The 26,447-nt window shown below is 45.0% G+C and overlaps 1 protein-coding gene and 1 long non-coding RNA gene across 3 annotated transcripts in view; both read right to left on the reverse strand.

The window, feature by feature from the left end:
• LOC127529313 (uncharacterized) overlaps positions 1–26,447 on the reverse strand; it is a 232,405-nt gene that overhangs the window by 42,323 nt on the left and 163,635 nt on the right. The gene's annotated exons all lie outside the window — the stretch shown is intronic.
• The window catches only part of LOC114659762 (ubiquitin-conjugating enzyme E2 variant 1), a 60,703-nt gene continuing 53,507 nt past the window's right edge, over positions 19,252–26,447 (reverse strand). For both annotated transcript variants that reach the window (XM_051932419.1, XM_028812404.2), the window contains 3 exons: positions 24,402–24,550; positions 22,542–22,667; positions 19,252–20,475 (listed from right to left, as the gene is read on the reverse strand). In XM_051932419.1, the coding sequence (XP_051788379.1) occupies positions 20,329–20,475; positions 22,542–22,667; positions 24,402–24,550 (422 nt within the window). In that variant the 3' untranslated portion in view covers positions 19,252–20,328. The remainder of the gene's footprint in view (positions 20,476–22,541; positions 22,668–24,401; positions 24,551–26,447) is intronic.

Genomic DNA, 26,447 nt, shown 5'->3' on the forward strand with positions numbered 1-26,447 from the left:
ATTTTGCTTGACTCCTCCCTCCTGTTGAAGGGGCATGCGGTTCACCAGGAACAATATGGTCAAAGGGGGCGTGTCCCTTATGCAAATGTCACTTCGGTGTTACTGACGCAGCGCTTTACCGTTTTACTGTACATGTTACAGTTGTTTACCTTCGCTATTTAACAGTTTTAAATTGTAAAATTAACAGAGATTTTTTTCAGTGTAACTGTAATGTATCACTAAACGGTATGTAGCATATTTTGAAGGTAGAAAAATATTGATTTTACAAACCTTGGCTGTAAAATATAATGAAATGTATTGTTTGAGACAGCGTTTCTCAACCTTTAAGTATTTGCGACCCGAGTTTTCATAACAGTTTAATCGCGCCCCCCCTAACGCTTTTTTGAAAGGAGCCCACTAATACCAATTTGTTCTTTTTAAATTAATGATATATCATAGATGCATATTTTATTATACCTACTTAACTTTCATCAACATTTATCTAACTCTGTATTTATTTTTCTAGTATCAGAATGTAGTTTAAGTTCATTTGTTTTGGTTTCAATAGATGGATTTTTCATATTTTCTATTCTGGTTTTCTTTTTTTCACATCTTCGCGCCCCCCTAGGGGTGCCCGCCCCACAGATTGAGAACCACCGGTTTAAGATATACAGGTCATTTTTTCAGTAGGACAGAAGGTAACTTTCCTTTTTTTCAGATATTTTATTTTCATCATTTACAGTATTTTTACCGTTAAATTTACTGACCTTTGTTTACACTGATGGCAAATCAAACAATTCAGACACTGAAGGGGATTTGCAGACATTTCGTTCTCACAACACTTTTTCTACACTCCCCCCATTTATAGGGCACCATAATGTTTGGGACGTAACAATGACATGCAGGTCACTTCAAGCTGTCCTATTTAGGACTTGGTCACGTATACCTTGCATGCAATCACGATGTCTGGATTGTTTGATTCGTCATTTTAGGGGAAATGAAGTAACAAATGAGTCTTTGTCCAAAAACATTTTTTGGGGGGGGGTCGGGTTGTGGCACCGTGGACGAAGCTTCCAGAATGACCCTTCATTTATTTAGATCTGTAGCCAATTCTCTAAATAGATGATAACAGATTTTTGAAGCCCCAATGGACTTCTGATTTTAAAGGGACTCTCGTTGCAGGTTTTCTTCATTTGCTGCCTACATAAGATTTCTGTTTTCTCCACATTTCAAAACCCGAAGAACCGACTTGATATGCAGAGAAGCCTTCCTGGTTCTTTGTCAAGCAATGAAGCTACAAGGAACCACACGCCGCGGAAAAATGGGACTTTAAAGAGCCAAACATCTGACGAGGATTTCCATTGGGATTGTCTGCCATTCCCTGTTCTTTCCGTCATTGACATGAACAGGACTCAATCACTGGGTCCCAAGGCGCGATCGTGTTAAGGGACCCCCCCCCCCCCCCCCCAAATCTCGACCGTGGAAAGAAAACGCACACGGAGGTCGTTAGTGGAAACCGGGAAATCGCGATCGGCCCGCAGACCCTGGCAGGGGGTCCAATAACACTCTCGGCGCAAAGTGATGCTATAACGAGGGGGCGACTGTTCAAAGCTTCGTTTTATTGCCCACTAGAATAATATTGACTCAGCACTGGCACTACAAAGCACACTTGCGTTCTTTTGACAGCTTTGTTGCCCCCCTGCCTGGACGTGAGATCGTTTTTTCTTCAGTGGCATACAACAAGCCTCCCCCCTCTAAGGGGTGAGAGGTTCAGCCGGGCTGCAGGTGTGAGAGGAGAAAGCGACCCCCTGGGACAGGCCAATGTGCGTGCCCTTTGACTCTTCAGGCCTGTTAAAAAAAAAAAAAGAAAAAGAAAGAAAAATCGGACGGAATGTGCTTGAGCGGAGGTTCAAACGGCGCCATGTTGAACTGGACGGAGACCTCGCTGAAAGTGTTGTGGTCGGGACACTCGGTACAGGAGGTGACCCGGCCAAAAAAAAGAAAGATGTGCGCAGGAAAACACAAAGAAACCGACACATCAGCTTTTTAACGCGACTCCAAGAGAGAGGGCGTGGCCTCAAGCGCCTTTTCAAGATGGTATCCAGGACAGGTGGGCGGGGCTTCACTCGGAGCAGAAGCGCGGCACAGACGACGTGCACTTCGGATGTCTTTCACTGCCTACGAGGCGCAGAGTAAAAAAATACGCTTCGTGAAAGTTCGGCGTTTTATCTGGTGACACTACCCGTCTAGCATGAGGACTGGGCCGGGGTGACAGTGCGCTTCATCCGAACGCCACTGCGACCCGCTGGCCATCAGGTGGCAGGTGCTGCCCGTCTTCTAATAAAGCGCGACTCTTCATTGAGACAACCGACCAGTTTGGGGCGAACTCTGATAATAATAATAATAATACGTAAATTTCTCTAAGCGATTTTTTCCCTTGCAAGAGTCACAGTAACCAATCCCGGCAGAACTGAACCCAAGGTATGAGAACTAATGTTAGTGCGCGCAGGCGCAGAACAAACAATCCGGTGTCCAACATGAAAAGTCCTCCGGGCGTCAAAGTGCGTAAACACAAACACGGTGAGCGCAAAAGGAAAGTCAAATAATTTCTGATTGCTTTATTCATTAGCAGAGTTTAGGTGTTATTATTAGCAACCCAAAAGACCCTGATCTGAAGTAAGCAGGTTTGTGAATCATGCTATTACATTATGATTAGTGGGGCAGCACGGTGACGCAGTGGTAAGCGTCGCTACCTCACGGATCTAAAGAATATTAAAATGTTTCTCTGCTTATTATTATTGCCATCTCATTTGGTAATGTTTTGTTATTACAGTCTTTTTCTTGTTATTAAAGTGGTAGCATGGTGGTGCAGTTGTAATTGTCACTACCACACAGATTTAAAAATGATTTTAAAATGTATACATTTTCTGGGCTTATTGTTATTTCCACTCCATTTCGGAATGTTGCACTATTACAATATTATTAATATACCAGCATGGTGGCACAGTTTTTTAGAGGACACTACTGCATAGATCTGTACATTATTTAAGTTTTATATATTTTTTCTTATAATGATGATGATGATGATTACCACAGTATACCCTGAACTGGGGTAATCAGATTTGAGAATGTTACATTATTACAAATGAGAAAACACAGGAGTGGCTTGGGGACAACACCGGGAATATCCCTGAGTGGCCCAATCAGATTCCAGACTTGAACCCAATCCAGCATCTCCGGGGAGACCTGAGATTAGCCGACCACCGGTGGTCACCATCCATCCTGACAGAGCCTGAGAGGATCTGCAGAGAAGAATGGCAGACAATCCCCATTTCCAGGTGTGTAAAGCTTGTCGTGTCAAAACCATGCAGGCTCTTGGCAGGAATGGCTGCCAAGGAGGGCTTCAACTAAGTATTGAGTAAAGGGTTTCAGTTTTTGTTTAGTTATTTTTAATACATTCCTAAAATGCTGTTTTCGATTTGTTCTTCTTGGGGTATCAAGTGCTGCTTGATGAGGGCAACAAATGAATTGAAGTGATTTTAGCATAAGGCTACAACAAAACAAAATGTGAAGAAGGAGATGGGGTCTTTCTGAATGCACATTTCAATAAAGCAGTTTCGTCATCATTCACATAATTAGGTAGCCGTTAAAACGACAGCGATGTACCTTCACATCAGCTCACGTTCAGGATACGAGAGGTGACCAGCACGCCTTGCAGCACTCTCTAATTTTGAGATTTTTGCAGACAAAAACAAAATTACACAGCTTGCATTTTTTAACCTTTGTTTTCAGACCACGCAGCTATTTACTGGTAAAGGCCGCCACTGTGACCAACTGTGTCGTAGCGAAAAGAATAAGAAGACAAAACTAACAGGAGCGCGCGGGCGCCACCTGCTGGCCGCCTGTTTATACACGCACTTGTGGCTTAAGACTGAAAACTCACCTAAAGACAGCACAGCCAGCGAGGGCCGAGTGTATCTGTAATCCCCCCAGCGTTCAGTCAGGGTCTGCTCTTCTGCATACTTCAAAGGGCCAACGCCAGGGAGTAGAAATGAGCCTCCCAGTCCCATCGTCTCCATGGTGGAGTAACTGGCAGGGCAAGCGGCACCACCTGAAACTACAGAGAGGGAGAGACAAAGGTGTGTGACCCGAGGAGCCTACTGTAAGCCTCCACGTTTGATTTGATTTGATCCATTATCCAACCCGCTATATCCTAACTACAGGGTCACGGGGGTCTGCTGGAGGCAATCCCAGTCTACACAGGGGGTAAGGCAGGAAACAAACCTGGGCAGGGCACCAGCCCACCACAGGGCACACACACACACACTAGGGACAATTTAGGATCGCCAATGCACCTAATCTACATGTCTTTGGACTGTGGGAGGAAACCGGAGCACCCAGAGGAAACCCACACAGACACGGGGAGAACATGCAAACTCCACACAGGGAGGACCCGGGAAACGAACCCAGGTCTCCTAACTGTGAGGCAGCATCAGCGGCTACCACTGCGTCACCATGCCGCCCGATTTGATTTGATGTACTTTGTTAATCCCAGAAGTGGGATCTTGTCATTTTGCATGACCTTTGGTTGGGGGTCAGAGCGCATTGTCAGCCATTATATAGCGCCACTGGAGCAATTTTCAGTTTAAGCGCCCGATAGGGGTTGCCACAGTTCCTCACTTTGTTGGTCTTCCCGCCATCTTGATTTGGATTTTCTCTTGTTCTTGTGTTCATAAGAGTGACTTCTGCACATTTGAAATCAGTTTATTTTTTTTGGTTTGGCACCTCTGAACTCACCAGTATGAGGAAAACCCCACATGTGATATACCCTTCTTGATGTCTACTTATACAAGACGTCACGCTTTTTGGGGTTCCCCTCAGTTTCTGCCTCCCTTCACCCCCCAAAATTTTTTTTTGTCAATTATTGGGCCAGATTTTGTGCACAGAATTAAACCCGTATGATAAACCAGTTAGTGTCTTCAGCAAAAATGGTCAGTTGTGCAGACCACCTCAGCTGACTCCAGGGGTTCACCCCCTTAGTGGGACACGAGGGGTCACAAAATGAAAAAAAAAAAGGGGATCGGTAATATAGGCACACGGAGTGTCATTTTATGCTACTTTGAGATGGCTGATCGTGAATATGATCATATTTTTCATATATGAGGGTCCCAGCCCACCAAGGGCTTCCCCCTAGAAGGTTAAAAATGACAAATTTCGGACATAAGCATGTGGGGTATCGTTTCAGACTATTTCAAGGTCACCAATTAGAAATATGAGGTTATGTGTGAGTTTTCTCCTACAGCAATTGAGAAAATTTAGATTTTAAACATTCGACGGAACTCTTCTCGTTTATGACGTATGTCGACCTCGTGAAGTCAATCCTTACATTTTTTATGAACACCTCGAATTTGGGCGACTTACGCTAATTCTGACTTTGTTACTTTTCATTTTGCAAGACTTGTTTTGGAATTTATTTTATTACCTTTCATTTGTTTAATATTTAATATATATGTTTTGGATTATTTGATACTTTATCTTTTTTGGGGGGGATTTTAGATGACTTTGAATTTTGTGTTTTTTGAGCTCTTTGGTGTTGTTAGTTTTTTATTCATTTGACAAATGAGATTATGATCTGGTTCATGTGGCACAAGGGTTTTGCCAGTTCCCCACTCCCTTTTTTGAGTAATATTCTTATTATTTTTTAATTTAAAGCCTTTGGCCCTGTCTCAGCCCAGTGCCAGGTAGCAGTGAGATTTGCACCCGTCTTTCTTTTTAGACCCCTGCCCGCTCCTTTTCTCCAATTACTGACGTGTTGCCACTCAATTGTCCCCCCCCCCCCCCCGTGTCAGAAGTGCCAGATGCCACCTCAGAGTCACAAGATGAGACATCCTGGTGAACACGTCTCTGTCTCCAACTTCTCCAATTGTACATTTTCTGATCATCTCGCGTTTGAGTTGACCTTCGCCAGATTTCGTTTTAGTGGTCCGCACAGATCAAGATTGGGGGGGGGGGGGTGGCTGTGGTTATCGACAGGTAGAAAAGAACTTCAGATGTGGACATCAGCAGCAAGTCCTCACAAAACAGGGCGCAGCACCAGGAAATGAAGTGCGGGTTGGAAACTAAAGCAGCAGCCATTGCGTTCGTTGTATCGGTGAGTGGGCTTCCGTAGCCCCTGCCCCGCTTCACCTCAGTGGGCACCTGGAAAAGCCTGGCAACATTTTTTAATTAACGTGTGAGGGTCGCGGCCAGAAGGTTTGTTTATTCTCACACTCCGCCATAAAAACGCGTCACTCTACACAGCACTCCTGGCGTAGGCCCATTTGGGGACGTTTATGGACGGCAACAGCTGCGCCAGAGATGAGGGGTCTCTGAGGCCCTCTTCAAAGGGGGGGGGGTTGGCGCGCTACGTGATGAAGCCCAGAGTGTGACGTGTTGCAATGTGAAAGGCACAATGGCATCACTTGAGACTCCGGAGGTCCTCCCTACCTCGTCGTGTCACCAAACCCTCTCGTCGTAGTTTGGACTGCGGCCTCGTCCTTCAGCACTCATCAAATTTCATGCCACTCATCGGTAGCACTGGCTGCCAACGCAGAGGGCCACGGCCTAAAGTGACAGGCCGGGGAAGACGAGACAGAGGAAGAGAAAAGCAAGAAGGAAGTATGGGGGGGTGCTGGCTGGCTGGATGGGTGGAGGATTTAAAAAAATGACAAGAGAATGGAAATGAAATGAAATCTGTCAACTGGGGAAAGAGAAGCGAAAGACCAAAGACGAAGATGCTTGGCAGAAATGTGGGCAGTGGAAGAAAATGAAATAAATAAATCTTTCAGCCATAAAGTCCAAAAACTATAAAGCAGCGATGACGAGCAGCAGCCATTTAACAAAAGATTAGTTTTATAGAAATGAAACGACATCAGGGTGCTGACGACAATCGGACTCTGGTTAGCTTTCACATTGAATTATCTGTCTGTTTATTTTTATTCCATAAAGGATCAGTGAGCCCCCAGACAGTCTGTGGTGGCGTCAGACGCACCGATACACGGTGGTCCGGGGGTCCTCAAGTGGATTCACGTCTGGGGAACGTGTTGTGGGTATAAAAGAGCTGTGCACACGAGACCCCTCTCTGTACAATGGGGAACCCCCTAATGTCGAGGCGCCAGCTATTAGAGCCGAGGGGGGGTCCTACCTTTACCACCGACTGAAACGTCATCCATTTCTTTGCTGAATTATTACAAAAATCTAACCTCCCCCCCCGTGGTGGCCTTGCGCCCTGTGTTGGCTGGGATTGGCTCCAGCAGACCCCCGTGACCTTGTAGTTATGATATAGCAGGTTGGATAATGGTTGGATCCCCCCCCCCCCCCATGATATCCCCTTTCTCTGTCCATCGTGTTTAAATGACGGTCACGTCTCGAGGCGTCCACATCACAGTCAATAATCCTCCTCACTCCTGTGACGGCTTTCCCTTTACACGTGTGGACTGGCGGTGTGTCAGAGCGTCGCCCTTCATCGCTCACACTCTCCCTCGATCAGACTCCCTTGGGGTAAACCTGGCCGGTGCATCAACGGTGGTCTGCTTTTTATGAGCTGAAGGTGTGCGAGGGGCTGAAATCCAAAGAAGGCGGCGGCGTTCTGCACAACATGGAGAGACAGTGTTTCACCGAACGGACCCCGACAAATGAGAGGAGACCCCCCCACCCCAGTCCGTCGATGCCCGTTTGTGTCACTAACAGCTCAGCTGTCCTAACATCTCATCCCGATTCTTCTTCAAGGTCCTTCTGCTTCAGCTGCGGGTCTCGGTAGTTTGTTCCCGAGTCCCACAACTCCCTTTGGTCAGACAAGCGTTACATGTGGGGTGGGACGTCTGTCCACATCCATACTGTGACTCGGGCCACCAACCAGCCAGGATTTCAGTCCCCAATACACCACAAGGCCACCGAGTGCTCGCTGCTCCTCTTTGGTGCCCACAGAGCGTGGAGTGGCCATCTTTACACCCAGAAAACAACAAGAGAACCCGACTGATGAAAAGTGGAAAGTTTACCACCACTGGGGCTACGGACACAGCGCAAGTCCACAATCGTGTAGCCGACCAAAAGGAAATCATCACACAACTGTGGAGAATCACCGGCTTATCATCTTTATAGTCAGCTGTGGAAACCAGCCGGGCCAAAAGTTTTGAATTTCCACAAAGTCTTCTGCCTACCGTTTTTAGGATAGCAATTTGCATAGACTCCAGAATGTTCTGAAGAGGGATCAGATGAATTGCAATTAATTACAAAGTCCCTCTTGGCCATGAAAATGAACTTCATCCCAAAAAACCACTGCATGTCAGCCCTGCCACCAAAGGACCTGCTGACGTCACTTCAGTGATCCTCTTGTTAACACAGGTGACAGTGACGAGGACAAGGCTGGAGGTCACTCTGAGTTACAATAGAGAGGTGAAGAAGGCGTCAGGGCACCCAAGAAAGTCCAGCAAGTGCCAGGAGCGTCTCCTGAAGGTTGAGTCAGCTGCGGGCACCACCAGGGCAGAGCTTGCTCAGGAATGGCAGCAGGCAGGTGTGAGTGAGGCGAAGACTTTTGGAGGATGGCCTGGTGGGTGTTAAGAAGGGCAGCAAAGAAGCCAAGAAAAACATCAGGGACAGACTGAGATTCTGGGATTGGACTGCTGAGGACTACTGGGTCAAGTCATTTTCTCTGATGAATCCCCTTTTCGATTGTTTGAGAAGAAAAGGTGAGCGGCGCTACCATCAGTCCTGTGTCACGCCAACAGTAAAAGCATCCAGAGACCACTCGTGTCACGTGGGGTTGCTTCTCACTCACAAATTGGCCTAAGGACACAGCCAGCGAATAAAGAATGGGACCAAAAACATCAGCCGAGAGCAACTTCTGCAAACCATCTGAGAACAGTTTGGGTGATCAACATGATGGGACCACCGGGCCAGAAGACAAAAGTGAGAACTAAGTGGGCACATTGAAATTTGGGGTCCATGGCCAGGAAACTCCCCAGATCTTCAATTCCAATCCTCAAGAGGTGGGCGGCCAATCAAAAACCCACCAATTCTGACAAACTCCACGCATTGATTATGTCAAGATTGGACAGCTGCCATCAGTCAGGATTTGGCCCAGAAGTTGATGAACAGCCTGCCAGACTGAGTTGCAGAGGTCTTGAAAAAGAAAGAAGGGGCCGACACTGCAAATATTGACTTCATGTCATTGTCAATAAAAGCCTTTGAAACTTCTGAACTGCTTCTCATTCTACTTCAGTCTACACAGGAACATCTGACACAAAGATCTAAAAACACCGAAGCAGCAAACTTTGTGAAAACCAACACTTGTGTCCTTCTCCAAACTTTTGGCCACGACTTTAAGGACGCCCCCCTGGAAACTGTTGACTTTGCCAGTGTATTTGAACAGGCAAACTGTGTCTACAGATAGAGGTGGTCTACCCAAGTAGACACCAGGAACATTTTTCCTTCAATAATTTATTCAACAAAAATACCAACAGATGTAACGGTCTACTGGCAAAAAAAAAGTATAAGTCCACCCTTGGCCTAAGACGCTGCTGTGGCCCCCTTTAGGCTGAATTGACTGGTCATAGGCGTTTTGCGTTAACTGCCCACCCGTCTCCACCATTGACATGTTTGACTGCTCCCCCATTTCCGAAAAAGACGTTTGTGGGTTTTCTCGCCTGTCCTGCCCGATTCAACATTTCAATGGAACTCAAATCGGGGCTTTGACTTCGAGGCAGCAAAACAACCCCAACCCTGTGAACTTCCACCACAGTCATCTACCACAGCTGGTATGAGGTTCTTCTCCTGTGATCCATCCATCCATTATCCAACCCGCTGAATCCGAAACACAGGGTCACGGGGGGTCTGCTGGAGCCAATCCCAGCCAACACAGGGCACAAGGCAGGAACCAATCGGCAGGGTGCCAACCCACCGCAGGACACACACCCACACACCAAGCACACACTAGGGCCAATTTAGAATCACCAATCCACCTAACCTGCATGTCTTTGAACTGTGGGAGGAAACCCACGCAGACACGGGGAGAACATGCCAACTCCACGCAGGGAGGACCCGGGAAGCGAACCCGGGTCTCCCAACTGCGAGGCAGCAGCGCTACCCACCTGCGCCACCGTGCCGCCCTTCTCCTGTGATGTAATGCCAAATTATTTGAAATCCGTCAATCATCTGAAACCCCCTGCCAGAACTCATCGACATCCACAAACTTCTTTCTGGGTCTTGTTGAGAGTTCTTTTGAGGTTGGCATGATGGCATCACACACCCTCCATACCTGCGTTTTAACTCTTTCCTGGATGGATGTCAACTTCAGTCGAAATTTTGAGGTAGAGGACGGTGATCAGCAGTAAATGGGGACAAAACTCGCTCTTACGTTTTAGTTCGACTCTCTTTGTTCGAGATAAAGTTAGCTTCGTTGGTCCGACTTCGATTCTCCGCGTGGGCACGAGTAGCGACGATCAAAACAACCCCTAAAATGGCATCGATGTCCAACAGTGTGTAACTGCAGGCCGCAGTACCCATGATGTCAGTCACATAAGGCCCCGACATCACGAGACGCCCTCAACGTCAGTCACGTAACACCCATCTCATTAGACCAGGGGGCTCCAACACATCGCTCATGAGCTACTGGTAGCTCGCCAAAGGGTTAATGAGTAATACATAAATTTGAAAACTTGATTACTCAAATTAGCGGTGGGCGATCTTTCCAAAAAATCCTATCACGATCCTTTTAACACAAAATCACGATGCACAATCTAAATTGCAATCTCTCTTTTCAATGAAGCAGACACTTGAGAGAATATCCGGACTCAAACTCCTCAAGACCAAAGTAACAGTTTATTTTAAATATCAAACAAAGTTGAATTCAATTGTTCTCTCGTTCGCTAGCTAAGCGGAGTTGAGGCACACGGCCCTGAAGCTGGCGAGTGAGAGGAAGGCCCCGCCCCCCTCGGCCCGCTGCGTGTTTCTCAGATTCGCACAAATAAATCGTTACCGCGAAATGAGAGAAGTCGCAAAATCAACCGGAATGTTCAAGCAAATTCTATAAAAAAAACCTGATCGAAATCTGTTAAGTAGTTCTATCGTGAAAGCGGACAGACATACAGACAGAGAGACGTCAGATTTTATATATTACTAAACTTTCAAAATAATGTGGTTAAAGTCTCAACAGCATTCTCAGTATTTCTGGAGCTTAGTAGAGCCTGATAACTAGAAGAATCTTCACCAAACAGTTCTGAAAATGTCTGCTTTGTTTGGGTCTCCATACCTCTGTGAGTCTGTGACACGAATGTCATGAAATCAAAGGTCAGAACACGACTGACAGACGAACATTGAAATGACTCCCTAAGGGGCTCCACTCTACCACACACCTCAGCGCCCGTCATCTGACGAACTAAAAAACACTTCAAACATGCAACTGGACCTGTGAATAAAGTGACACAGTGACATGTGACAAAATGACAAAGGAATAAGTCACATCTGCAGATTTGGAATTGCATTGTTTTGTTTTGACAACATTCACGGATCTCCTGAGATCCACTAGGAAATGCATACAGACGTACAAAATGCACTCGCAGGTGAACTCAATATTTTTTGTGATGTTTCAATGCAAAATGTGAGTTGTGGAAATGGACATTTTGTAAATATTCAGGCAAAACAAGCTTATTCAGTTTGTTTGGGTTGAAATAAGCTATGAGAATAAACGTTAGAAAACATGAGGAGCTCTCGGCCATTTTCATTTTGTAAAAGTGGCTCTCAGGGGAAAAAAGGTTGCATTAGACTGTGATTAACATTAGGCCCCCATTACACTACGGTTAAGATTAGGGTAGTAGGAGGGTTAAAGGGCATTTTGTGACTGACATTGTGGGCATCGCCTGATCGCTGTCATAGGTATCGCAGCCTTCTCTGGACACCTGGCGAGAGACCGAAGTGAACGCACAAAGCAAATTAGTCCGCATGGCGTTTTGTGTATTATCGCTAAATGAGACTCTTGACTGGTTGGACTCCTGATTTTGATGCAAGTGATCTGGAGATGAAAACAAACCGAACGTACCGGCATCAGCTGATCGGGGTGCCGAACACCTCTTTGTAGCTGATGCTCCCTACAGCAACACTTAAAACATGAGGTACAAACCGGATTGCGTCACACTGTGACCGTCACTCAGAGAGCGAGCCAGGCAGCCGACCCGCCGCACACTCCTGCGGGCCATCGAGTCTCCAGAAGCAGAACACGCGGTGACAACAGACGCTGTATGCTGATTTATGTGCGAATCCCATTGCTTTGTGTGCTCTTCAGAAAATGTAGCATTTTGGAAAAAAATATTCAGCCCTCAGAGAGTTAAATAAGACAGCCAGGTCAGGTGGTGCGGGCGCCCGAAGGAGGCTCTTCTCCTCATTGGCGCCTCATCTGCAGCACCCGATTCAAATCTGATCGGACGGATCGGAAGTGGTGCCAAGTGTAGGATTACACGTACATTTTCAGTGTTCATTTTTGTTTGGTTAGATTGTAAGAATTAGGGGTGCTCTGTTGAGGTTTTAGGGTCGATCATCGATTTCATGTTGCATGTTTTGGCCTTATTCAGAATTGTTTTAATTTTTTACACTAAGCTCCTGAATAATACTATGTACAATTCTTACGCTCCATATTAAAATACTTTATTAAACTGCACACCACAGGTGTTAAAAACTGTTCATTTTTTTACTCGTAAAATGAAATTCTGCAGGCTTACAGTTAAGTGGCCATAAATAATAACCTAAATACTTTTCTAACTTATAAAATGTGCAAAAATATTTATCCATAATAAGTCAAGTTGGGAAGCATGCACTGGTACAGTGTGTCACCACACCCGCTACACGACGAAATAACTCGGGATCCCAGTTTGCAACCCCCAAGGCAGTCTCGCGGTCAAGTCCCACCCTCCAGATATGACCCTCTATCTGCCGCAGCCAGGTGTTACATGGGCGACCCCTTGGCCTGGTCCAGCCACTTGGGTCCCCAACAATGAGGATCTTATGAGCTGGATCACCCTCAGGGAAACGCGCCACATGGCTGTAGTGCCTTAACTGATGCTCCTTCACAATGCTGGTCATGTGCCTCATTCGGGACTCCATAAGCAACACAAAGTCAAACCAACGGTACCCAAGGATTCTCCAAAGAGACACAGTACCAAAGGAGTCCAGTCTTCGTCTCAGGTCACTGGACAAGGGGGCTCCGCCCCCTGCTCGCCTACTCCCGGCGTTGGGTATCCTGAAATACATTGTTTGTATATCCGTTAGTCGAGCTCGTTCGTTTTGAACCCGTGCCTGCTTTGCTTCCGCAGTTTCAGACGCGCGTTTACTTCACTCCGCAGTGGTGCCACTCACAATATGGCGCTGAAGCCTGCGCCTTCTGTACTTTATGGACCCGTGGGGCCTCCGTAGCCTCTTTCGTTTGAATCTGGGCTGCAGCGCAGAGTCCTCTTATTTGTGTGGCTGTGTCGGTAGTCGTAGGCCATGGGCACGTTGTTGCTTCATTACTCATTCACGTCAGTTGAGCTCTGTCGTTTTTGGGCCGTGACTCCTTCGTGTGCGGTGGATAAGACTTCGCGTGCGGTTTATGAGACGCGCGCTGTACGCCTGCGCAGTACATCTCATGGCCCCATCGCCATGCCATCCGGTTTACCATTCTCGGTTAGTAATATGGATAGCGTCCATGTCCCGCAACCATATAGCAAGACAGGAAGCACCAGGACTCTAAAGACTTGGACCTTCATCCTTTTGTATAGATATTGGGACCACCACACACCCCTTTCCAGCGACCTCATGACTCCCCCCCCCCCCCCCCCCCCCATGGTTTCTCAGTCCGTCTACTGACTTCATAGGAACAGTCACCAGAGGCATGAATGTCACTGCCAAGGTAACTAAACCTCTCAACAAGGTCGACACTCTCTCCGCAGACAGACACACTGCTGATGGCTGCACCCAAGAGCTCATTAAAGGCCTGGTTCTTTGGGTTTTATCAGGACCCTCGCAAGCCCAGTCACTCAAGACTCCTCACTCAGTCTCTCGAGCACCTCGGTCAGAGCCTCCATTGACTCCGCAAATATCACAGCATTATCAGCAAAGTCATGATCCGTGAATCTGTTGAAGAAAGATCCATAATAAATAAGCCATAAAAAAATCATGTATAAGCCATAATTCTAATAAAACGTTTATGCTTATCATGAAGATACAAGGCTGCCATACTTAATAAGTTCACCCGTGAAATCGGCACATCTGGCCGCTAATTAACACTTTGAACGCGCGGTACGAGTCATGTTGAGTCTCACGGAGTCAGCGAATGAACTCGCACCTCAGCACACTGCCAGCTCGCTGCTGCATCTCCGCTGCCTACTACAGTACTGCCATCTGGTGGACAGTCAGAAAATTTTTTTTGGTGACAACAGCTTGCAGTAAATGGTGTTATAAACAGACAGTTCGTAGTTATGTCACTGAGAAAAGGCACAAAGCTGCAGATGTTTTTAGCATAATTAGATTTACTGCAAGATGAATATTTTAATGATAACAACAGCAATCGAGATCGTGACAATCAAATGAATGATGCGGAGACCCTGTAAGCTCTGATGCAGCCTGCTGCCCCAAAGGTGTTTCTGCAACTCAAAGCAGTTTGACGGCACAATATGGACGTTCTGCCTCCCGCCGAGCACAAACGTCACCAACTACCAAATGTGGTGTGTGCCACAAGCGTGGACACTGCAAAGAAACACTTTCAATTTATGGGACATGTGCTACCAAGCCTGCACTCTGCATGGTTGCTGCCCTTCAAGGACTCTCATTCAAATCTCTGCTGGTGAAAATAAATTCATTAACAGTTTCTCTACATTTCTGACAGTTAATACAACCGTTGCCTTCTAATATATTTCTTTTCAAGTTTTTGATAGAGCTCCTTACTTATCATACACTAGCTGTCCCCTGAGGCTCCACCCACGTAGTAATGAAACAGGAGAAACTTTAAAATCCAATAAAAACATTTTAAAAAAAGTAATTCTGGCCAAGCGTCAGGTAGGTGCACTCCAACATCAAACGCTGGCACTGTGTCTGAGATCATGTTCAGCTGTGACGGGAGAGCGTCATATGGTCGTGATATTAGCCGCTACCCTCTAAAACACACTTCTGATCTCTCTCTTAAAAATGGCAAGTGTTACTCCTTAGCAATCTGTAGATGATAATGTCTGCTGAACAAACAGGTATCACTAGCTAAGTGGAGGCGAGGTGCACTCCAACATGTGGCGAAAGGTAGAGCGACTCAAACGGAGGCTGGCACGTGAGTAAGGAGGGCCCCGCCCCCCAGCCTCTCTCTCGGATTCGCGGGATTAAATCAGTACCAGAAGCGAACTGTGATACTTAGTGCTATAAGTCAAGTCGCAAAATCAACCGGAATGTTCAAGCAAATTGTAGAAATAAAAAAATCTAAATCCATTAAGTAGTTCTCTCTTGTGGAAAGTAGACAAACATACAGATAGACGTTATATGTGTATAAATAGATAGATAGAAGTGAAAGGCACTACAGTGATCCCTCGCTATATCGTGCTTCGCCTTTCGCGGCTTCACTCCATCGCGGATTGTATATGTAAGCATATTTAAATATATATTGCGGATTTTTCGCTGCTTCGCGGGTTTCTGCGGACAATGGGTCTTTTAATTTCTGGTACATGCTTCCTCAGTTGGTTTGCCCAGTTGATTTCATACAAGGGACGCTATTGGCAGATGGCTGAGAAGCTACCCAGCTTACTTTCTCTTTCTCTTGCGCTGACGTAGGGGGGTGTGAGCATGGGGGCTGTTCGCACACCTAGACGATAGGGACGTTGCTACCTTCTGTGCAGCTGCTTCCTGAAGGACATGCTGCATGGTGCTTCGCATACTTAAAAGCTCAAAGGGCACGTATTGATTTTTTTTATCTCTCTCTCTCTCCCTGCTCCTGACGGAGGGGGTGTGAGCTGCCGCCTTCAGCAGCTTTGTACCGGCGTTGCTTCGCATACTTAAAACAGCCCTATTTGATTTGTTTGCTTTTCTCTCTCTGACGCGCACTCCGTTGAAGAGTTTGCATTCTTTTAATTGTGAGACAGAACTGTCATCTCTGTCTTGTCATGGAGCACAGTTTAAACTTTTGAAAAAGAGACAAATGTTTGTTTGCAGTGTTTGAATAACGTTCCTGTCTCTCTACAACCTCCTGTGTTTCTGCGCAAATCTGTGACCCAATCATGACAATATAAAAATAACCATATAAACATATGGTTTCTACTTTGCGGATTTTCTTATTTCGCGGGTGGCTCTGGAACGCAACCCCCACGATGGAGGAGGGATTACTGTATATAACAGATAGATACAGCATCCACACTCAAACAAGCAGGGTCCGTTTAAAGTACGGGACAAAACAAAACGGTCTGAACTCATTCTCTTAATTTCTGAAGACTCCGCTCTTTTCTTACACTCTGCCATTCCACCCCAAGCACAGCACGACTCCTCAGATTCCCTTTCCTCAGTTTATTTCTCCCTTTTCTTTCAAGTAAAAGTCAGCAGCCACCTGCCCTTCAGAAGAGGTCCTCCTCCCGAAGCTGACCATGCTCAGGCCTGGCCAGTACTTGGACGGCAGACCATCCAGGAAAAGCTTGGGTTGCTGCTAGAAGAGGTGTTGTCGGGGCCAGCAGTGGGCACAGACCCTGTGATCTGAATATGGAGCCCAATGCTGTAGTACAGGGATGGGGACACTATGCTTTTAAAACAGCGCAGTCCTGACTCTCTATGGTCATTAAATATCCCTGGACATCCTTCATAAAGAGCAGAGTATATCCTGATGTCCTGGCTAAATTGCCTCAGCACAGCCTGGTCATTCTGGTCCCCTAATGTTCCCCTGTCTCTAACTGGCTGTCTCCCTCACCTCTTCACCACATAACAGTTAATGTGTGGTAAGCATACTGCCACAGAAATGGCTGCCGCACATTAGTGGTGGTTGAAGTGGCTCCCTACTCACTTATTAAAGATGCAAGAAAAGGCTCTATATAAATGTAAAGAATTGTTAATTAGTATTCCTGCCTTCACACTCTCCAAATGTCTTGATTGTCAGCTCCATTTATCAGAAATACGATGACAAACCGCCACATGCGATTCCTTAACTACCGTAATGCCTCATGTAAAGGAGCACTACAACTAAATGACCGTAACTGAAAAGCAAGTTCTGGAAAAAAAAAAGTACTGATCACTGATCGTGTCGTCCGGGAGAGTGGCTCCTAAACCTATTCCTGAGGACCCCCCTGGGGCTGCAGGTTTTTGTTCTTCTAATTGGACTCCCGGCCTAATTAAGTGAGCCGTTATTTCCCAGTTTCTGTGTTTAGGGCGGAGTGGTGGCTCTGAGGCCAGGGGTCTGCACTGGTAATCAGAAGGTTGCCGGTTCAAATCCCATAAACGCCAAAAGTGACTCTACTCCGTTGGGCCCTTGGAGCAAGACCTTTAACCTGGAATTGCTCCGTCCTGAGCATGACGTTAACCTGCTGGAAAAAACCTGGGAGTTGGTGGCAGAATTGGCACTCCGGCCACCATAAAAAAAAACTCCCAGTGTATCATTCCATCTTAACTACTGTGGTGTGGTGCTGAGGTGTCACCCGTTGCATGGCTGCACTCGGGTCCTGTGTTGGGTGCGGCAATGTGCTGTATCAGCACCTGCTCCTAACCTCTATGTTTTAGGGTCAAGTTTGGTAAATTTTGATTTGAAAGATTTGTTTTTTTACTTTTTAAGTGTTTTCATTCTGATTTTCCAGGTGTTCTGGTTATTTAATCCATTATTTCCTAATCGCTGACGCAGATGCGAGTTGTGGCCTTTCATTATTCATTGTCATCTGCCTGGGTGTCGGCTCTGCTTGTTATTAATACAATGAAAGGGAGCAAACTACACAGAATGTAACTGGCACAAAACAAAGAAAACAACAACAAAAGAGAGCGAGGCATTTAAAGCTATATCAAAAATGAAGATTTCTAAATGGATCATATATGTAAAAATCACACTGCTCCGATTTTCTGTATGCAGAAAGGGAAAAAAGAGCAGCTACCAAAATAAGGTCCACCATCATTATTAATTACGTGGGGCGTTCAAAAAGTTTAACTCTATTAAGAATTTCAAAAACAAATGACATCACTTTTCTACATGGTCGCCTTCCTTTACGATGCAATTTTCCCAGCGTCGTACCAACTTAACGCCCAATTACTACTACGAAAGTGCGGAAACATTTTGTAGAAAAGTGATGTGATTTGCTTTTGAAATTCTTAAATAGTTTTTAAAAAAAGTGCAGAAACTTTTTGAACATCCCTCGTAGATTTGGAAATGAGAAAATATTAAATTCAAGCACATTATCATAAAAATAAAACACTGATGTTTAATAAATTATAGTGTGAATACAATAAAAAAAAAAAACCTGACAGCTAAAAATGTGTTTAGTAAAGGAAAGTTACATGATGGAGAAAAACAGTTTTCACTCTTGAATTCAGTGCCCAAAAAATATATAAAACTCACATAAAATAATCCAAACCATTTCTGTGTACTGTACCTGTGTTATCGACATTCCGTTCACAGAGCTGTTTCGCTTTACTTTTTCATATCAGGTCCTACGACATACGAGGGACGTTCAAAGAGTTTCCACACTTTTTTTCAAACTCTATTAAGAATTTCAAAAACAAATGACATCACTTTTCTACATGGACACCTCATTTGCGATGTAATTTTCCCAATGCCGTACCAACGTTTTAACGCCCGATTACTACTCCTCCCTCCCGCCTTCACCGTTTCCAATGAAAATATAAAAGTGAGCTAACTTTTTGAACTTCCCTCGTATTATTACTGACTGAACAAAAACGTGGAGGCACAGGACCCCCAAGGGCTGGGTTTTAGAACCACTGACTTGAAAATCGGCCAATCGAGATCAGCAGCCCCTCTCGATCTGAGAATGAACACACCTTGTTGATTTTGTGTCATTCATTCAAGCCTGTCACCTTCACCGGTTGACGCCGTTCGCAAAAAGAAAGTGTCAATAACTCCCATGGGGAGGACAAAAAGTTAAAAGAGAAAAAATAAAATTATCATGGGGTGTACTTACTTTTTCACATGCCTGCATGTTAAGAGTCAGAGAGTTGAAAGATGACGTAAGTTTCCCCCCCCCACCCAAGGTGGTCTCACTAAAAAATACTCAAAGGAAACAACAACAAAAAAGCACAAGAAGTGTTAAGTTGTATTTTTCAACTATTTGTATTTTGTATTTTTATTAACCAACAGTATCCAGAAAGGGCTGTCAACTTTGCATGAACACTCTGCTTTGGCAGTTAACAAATATCTTTCTAATATGAATTATTCTTGAAAAGAAAAAAAAAAATCAATATAAATCAATGACATCTCCAATAAAAAGTCACACAAAATACCAAAGACAGAGAAATGTGACTAATTCCCAAGTAATTATCACCCCCCCCCCCCCCCCCAAACGGTGGGGCAGATTGCAAGTCATTTCTGATAAAAAGCATAGCAAGTTGCACTGAATTGGTTTTCTGTTTTTGTGGCCGATTAAAGGTGAAAGGCGAATGGGGAGGTTTGGGTTTAATCAAACAGTAAACTTGACCTCAGAGTACAGAATGGGAAAAGCAAAAAAAATAAAAAAATGTCTTGTCATCTTAAGCAAATGACAGCGCAAAATAGAATGGGGGTGGGTGTGTGGGGGGTTAAAAAAAAAAAAAAGAGAGAAGGTGGGGTGGTGGGTGTCGCTGACCCTCCGTGACCCCTCGTGTTGGGTGCGAGCCAGCAGCCGATTCCAGTTCACGTGCTTTTTTCGATATTGCATAGTGCGGGAAATGACGGCTGGCTGGACGCTAAAGCGAGGAGAGCGGCGGCGCGCTTTACGGTGGTGGTCTCGTGTGCAGTATGGGGTAGCAAACAAGGATTCAACCAATGAGAAACGTTCTGTACTGATTGTTTGTCATTATTGTGCCAAAAACCAAAAAAAAAAAAGTCACACAGTTTTACATTCGGGAATAAAGATGTATACTTCACAGCCAGCATATGAGGCGAATCAAGTAATGGAAACTAAAAAAATATTGAATATGGCGTTTTCAGTGGTCTTTTTTTTTTTTTCCTGTGGAGCCAAAGGTCACCATTTGTCTGTCTCTCTTGCTCACTCGAATTCTGTCTGCGCTCCTCAGCAGTGTCACCACGAGGCTGGAAATTTCATTGAAGCCTGCACAAATGCCACTAGCAGAAAGACGGAAGGAAGGAGTGGTGGACAAAAAACAGTGAAAGCTGGCCGCCGCTGCTGACATTTAGTTGCTATAGGTCTGTCCCTCGGGGGGCTGTGGGAGTTTCATGTTTTCCTTGCACATCATGAGTCGTCGCAGCTCTTGCAAGACCACCCTGATGCTGTAGGAGTTCTGCCACTTCGCCAAAACTGGCACTGCACGGGTGTCCACCTAGCAGGATAACAAGGGAACAGAGAACAGGGAGAGAAAGAAAGACAGAGTGCCAAAGACAAATGAGAATTTCATTTCGTATTGCCGACAATGGGCATGAAGAACCACACACAAAGGGGGGCAATGCATGGAACGTCCATTAATCCATCCATCCATTTTCCTAGCCTGCTCATCTTTGCCACAGGGCAACCAGAGCCTTTCTCTACAAGCATAACATGCAAGGCAGGCATAACAGCTGGGCACCAGTCCATCGCAGGGCGAACACACACACCCACCAACCAAATTAGCAAAGCCAGTTTACCTCATCTGTATGTCTTAGAACAGCTGTGGTGTCAAGTTCCCATCAGAGTTGGATTGGCAGTTAATCTGTGACTTTGGCATCAATACCAGCTTACAGACCTCAGTACCAAAGCAAATAACTGATAAACCATCACATAGCGGCTTCACTCCCCCAGCACACAAACACGTGCACCTCCTGGCTCTGCTGCACAACTGTGTGCCTACCTACTACACCACACTTGGCATTCCACTTTGGAGTCTCCCATGAGTTTATGTAAATCTAAACATTCCAAGAGCGGATTGTTCACTTTGTGAATCCAGGTTGGCACAATAAGTGGTATAGAGGTGCTTGAAAACTACCATTTACCTCAAGTACTGAAATGACCAAAATCCTGGCACGATACCATTTTAAAAACTGGGGTTTTTCAGTACTGGGATACCACGTAATACGAGTTTCCACCCACTCCTATAATGGACATGTACAGTATGTCAGGGCACCATGGGCCTTCTATGATGTTCCACCATTTCAAGTACAATAGAAGTAGGGAGGTCACACTATCTCTGGATACAGAAAAAGCCTTTGATCAGGTCTTACCACACGTATAACAGAAACTCTTGGAAAGAGCAGCCAAAGTATGGAGCTGGATATGCAGAAACGGGACTCATCATGGAATGCGTTTTATATAAACTGAGTAAGATGGCCAGCAGCAGCAGAGGAGCAAATTCCTACCATTTGCTGGTGCAGTAGCCTTTCTGATGTCATTATACAGGGTGGCGCAGGGAAACGAGAAAATTTAGAACTAGGTGTTGGCGACCCTGGGGTGTCGGCAGTTGTTTGTGACCTCGTTTAGGACCCCTTGCCATTAGATATAATGGAGCAGTGGAGTGGTGCGGAATGAGCATTCACTGTGAAAGCCTTTTATAAGAATGGTGATCGTGTGACTAATACACAAAGGTCATTCCGGCGTCATTGCCAGTTTGGACGTCATAATCGTGTCCCGTCTGCTAATGCGATTATAACAAGGGTGCGTAACTTCAAAGAAACAGATTCAGCCATAAAAAAAGTAGTTCCCAGGTGGAGCCACTTTACATACTGCCTGACAATCGATGGCAGCTATTCGAAAGATTATTTGGAAGGCGCGTCATTTCACGCAAGGGTGACTTTCCAGATGTCACCGTTTCTGATTTTTCTTCCGTGGGGATATCTTAAAAGCCAAGTGTACCGCATACATCCTGCTACCATTGCTGAACTAAAATCGAGGATTGAAGAGGAAATCACTGGCATCCCTCTTGACGTGTTACGTCGAGCAATGCAGAATTTCCGCAACATGCTGTCAAGAATGTGTACGGAGAAATGGACAACACCTTCATGATGTTTTCTTCAAAACATAAAATGAATACTGAATGAATATTAATTACCATCATTAACTGCATATCCTGCACAGTACATTTCATCATTAGATGTATTGTGTAACGTGTTTATTTGTGCATTGAACATCAATTGAAGATTTCCCGTTTCCCTGCGCCACCTTGTATTATAGCAGTGGGAAAGCTGAATGATGCTAGAGGAGACTTTTTGCATAATTTGATTTCATACACTTTGTTAAATATCATGACCATTGGGGTGTCAGAGACACAGGTTCAGCCATAGTACAGCATTTGGCTGGCAGGGATGCAACCTCATGATGTTTGAAATGTCCTTCCAAATCTGAACTGAACCACACAGCCCTGCTATTCATCTGTTCACACAGGACAGAAGGCTGCACTCGTACACACAGTATACTCACCACCCCGTTTGAACTGTGCACTCCATTCAAGTTGATCTTGGTGACAAATCTCACAAAGGGAGGCACCTCTGGATATTTCGTGCCACATTCCACCTTAAGGCTGTAAATTCTGTTTTCGTACACCGTCTGCAAGTTAGAAAGGTCAGAAAACAGAAATCAGCACCAGCATGTAGGGAATAAAATGCAGATTAGTCCAGATCTAAACACCAGCGTGGAGAGTCGCTTGCTCACTCGCTCGCGTATTGAAGAGTCTATAGCTGCAGGTGGAAGCTGCCGTCACTGTATTTGTATATAAGAGCCAGATCGAATGTTATTTACCTATTTACCTTGATTTATTTTCTTATCTTCCTACAAAATAAAGTCACAAGTAGACTGCAGAGCTTCCCATGTACATATACAAAGTATAGTGACGGCAAACGTGCGACGTGAATTCTTTCTCCAATGTAGAACCCTCGTCACCATCTGAGTTCACCTCTGTTATAGGACGTCTTTATGTGAAAACAGCAGTGTCAGATCGGGGGAAGCGTGAATGCAACTGAGAGAATAAAACTGAATAAAAAAAAACAAAAACAAAACAAAGCTAACCATTACAAGTATCATAAATTTTCACCGGCTGTTACAGACTGATATCAAATGTATGTTTTTATTCTAAAATAGTAAGAATAAGAGCAGCTCACTTCTGAAAACGGTGTCGTCCGGGGTCAAACCTGTGAAGTTTTGATTCTGGCAAGTTTTGATTACCAGTCAACAGTTGTTACCGTTGCACCACCAAAGCGGTCGTAGCAAACGCGTGTCAATGTCGTACTCTAACGCGGGTTCTTTTTCTGCAGTTATGTTCTTGAATAGAAGCGCACTTCTTCTGTTATATTTGTACCTTTTGTGAAAGTGTTCATTTGATATTTGAACTTCAGGCTTCACAGATTATACACTTCATGTCTACATTGTGTCAATTATTAAAACATGAAAAACATTTGTTTTAACGATGTGTTTACTTAGATTGTTGTAGACACGGAACACACATGAAATGCATGTGTTCCAAATAAGGATATAGTATTCATAAAAAGTGTCATTTTGCTTGACTTCTCACTCTATACAACTCTAAGCAACTGACATGCAGGTAAACAGACTTGAGCTGAGAAAACTGTGCGGCGGTGGGGGTATGTGATAGCAGGTTGCTTATCGACACATTTACAAGAGAAAAGACGCTGACGGAGCGGTGCGAAGGGATTTAAGGTGGTTGGTAATTCTAGTGTTAAAGATCCCTGGGCATCCTTCATAAAGACTTGGCTGTATCCCGATGTCCAGGCTATATATGCCATCCATGGCCTAGTCAACCTAATCATCCTCTGTCTTTAATCGTCTCTCTCTCTCATCCCTTCCCACCTAATGGCTCATGTGTGGCGAGTGTACTGGTGAAAAATGGCTGCCGTCACATCATCCATTTGGATGCTACACATTGAAGTGGCTCCCCTCTCACCATGTAAAGCGCCTTGAGTAGTGAGAAGCGGTGCTATATAAATGTAAAGAGTTATTATATAAACACACACTCACTATCATACGTAAAAAGGAATTTACTATGTTTGAAACTTTTATAGTGTTAAAGAAATCAACACCACAGAGGTCTTGCTGTACACATAAGGAAGTCTTAATGTGCTGTATCAACGCGTGAAGTCTTAAGACAACTTGTTAAAAAAAATTGTCATTTTACTAGCATATCAAGGCCCCCCCCCAGCATGTGACTTGTTACACAACAATTGTGACCCTCAGGCATCTAGACATACAGGCAGTGTAGAGTTCCCCTCATCACCCCAAGCAACTATTCAATGCGTGTAATAAAAGCTCAATGCAGGCAGGACTCACCCGGGGTGGTCCAATAATCATTCCCCTCCAACGAGTAAGCGTCATGTCCTCATCGTCTTCCAGACCCCAGCTCACTGTCCCATCTCCTACTCCTTTCTGACCTTCTTCCAACTCTTCCAGCAGTCTGAAATTCCGAGGAACCTTTATACCTGCAAAACAGAGAGTAGTTGAGACAAGAGTGCGAAGGACCAACGTTCAGTACTGGAAATAAAAAAAAATGTAATTTTAGTTAACATATTAGTGCGGTGAACTGTGAATATGAAAGAACAGCACTTCAGTGGCTCACACCAAAAATGTTACATTTACCCCAAAAACACAAGGGAGAAATGCCAGAAGGTTTTGATCAGGTGAATTCAGAGGCCCGAGTGTTTACAAGGAATTCCGGACCCTCCTTTTTCCTTTCTGCCTGAATGGTAAACACTGCACCAAATAAAACAAGCAGATTTGTTTTTGGGGCGAGAAGGACAAGCTGGCCACCATTAACAAACGGCAGGTGCTCTTTATTATCACCAGCTGAATCAACAAAACATCGTGTGGAGGGCAGCCTGGCAGGAGGAGACCGTCAAGAGTTTCAAGCTGGTGCTCTTGACAAATGTCTCTTCTCGTGCGGCAATTTCGTTAATCTCATGATGTGCCACTGATTCCCGAGCCCTGTAATGTCAATCATCTGTGCCATCCAAAAATATTTTTGTGAATGACACTCTGTGTGCTCTGGTTTACAAACTCAAATGCAGAGAGAGGAATTAAAAGAGCACAGAAGGAAATTGTGTGATGTGTTCATTAAAATGTATTTTGCCGCTTAAAGCACGACATGAGGCACTGGTATGGACTGGCGGGTGTAAACGTTTTTTGAATGTAACACCTAAAAACAACACATGCAATTTAATTAATTGGACAAAAGTCTTCATAGGTCACAGGGTCAGAGGAAAGTGAAATTCTTCACTTGTTCTCTGGTGCCGTCTTTAACAAGTACGTCACCTCGAAACGTCTCGCGTTCTAACAGCCTAATTTCAGGACAAGCCCCCATTTCTTGACAATTTCTACTCGCTCTTCTTGGACTTTGTGTTTTTATCGTTTCCTTGTGTGATTTTTGATGAGCGTATTTGGGGCCCCATGCTAATCTCTGTATGTTGCGACTTTCTGAGTGGTTGTGTAGGTAGGGGCCCCAGTGCACTGCTTTGCACTGGGGGCCTATAATGCTGTTAAGACGGCCCTGGGGTGCATGTGTGAATGAACGACTGATGCTGGTGGCACTCTGTCATTGCTGTCCTAAGGGCTATCTTGATTGAGTTAGCACATTTACATGTATTTACAATAACCTCGTTATTTAGAGAAGCCTGATTTCTGAAATGCCATGTAGTAACTTTTAACCTACTGCGACTGTGTGGCTGCTCAGCTACAAAATTTGACCCATAATGACAGCAGTTATATCAGAAATGAGAACAATGTCTCCAAATCAAGTCACGACTCGCAGCTCGGTTCTAACTAGCGCTAAATGCGCTGCTACGTTCACGGAAACACAAAATCGTTTTGCTCAGGATTTGGGATTAATGAAACTCGCCAAATTCGCTTGCCACAAGTTTGGTGAAAAACAGAAATGTTTGGGAAAATCAGAGAATTCAGTAAAAATGCACTGAAGTCAAAGGGGAAAGGAGAAACGGAACTCGTTGAGAGGCGATCAGAGCGGTGCAATGGACTTTTAGGTGCCCTTATCACGGAGCGCCTTGATAGCCCGGTTATTCAAAGAAACCCGATCTCTCAAATGCCATGTAGACCCTTTACTCCAGCTGGAGAAATCAGATTATTGGCCTCTTAGAAACCTGACTAAAAGAGTTAGATTTCTCTGTGAAAAACCCAATTATGTGGCCATGTAAACCCTTAACTGGATTACTGGTAAGGATTTTTTTTAGTCTGCACATGGCCACTGCGCTCTGTCAGCCTGTGTGTGTATTTGTTTCTCGCACGTTTTCAGGTAGAAGCGTCCACTAAATAAATTCCCAGAGTCAGATGTTTGAGCAATTGCCAATTTCCTCCTCCTGGCTAAAA

Source organism: Erpetoichthys calabaricus, chromosome 10, assembly GCF_900747795.2.
Source record: "Erpetoichthys calabaricus chromosome 10, fErpCal1.3, whole genome shotgun sequence".
In the NCBI taxonomy this organism is placed as follows: Eukaryota; Metazoa; Chordata; class Cladistia; order Polypteriformes; family Polypteridae; genus Erpetoichthys; species Erpetoichthys calabaricus.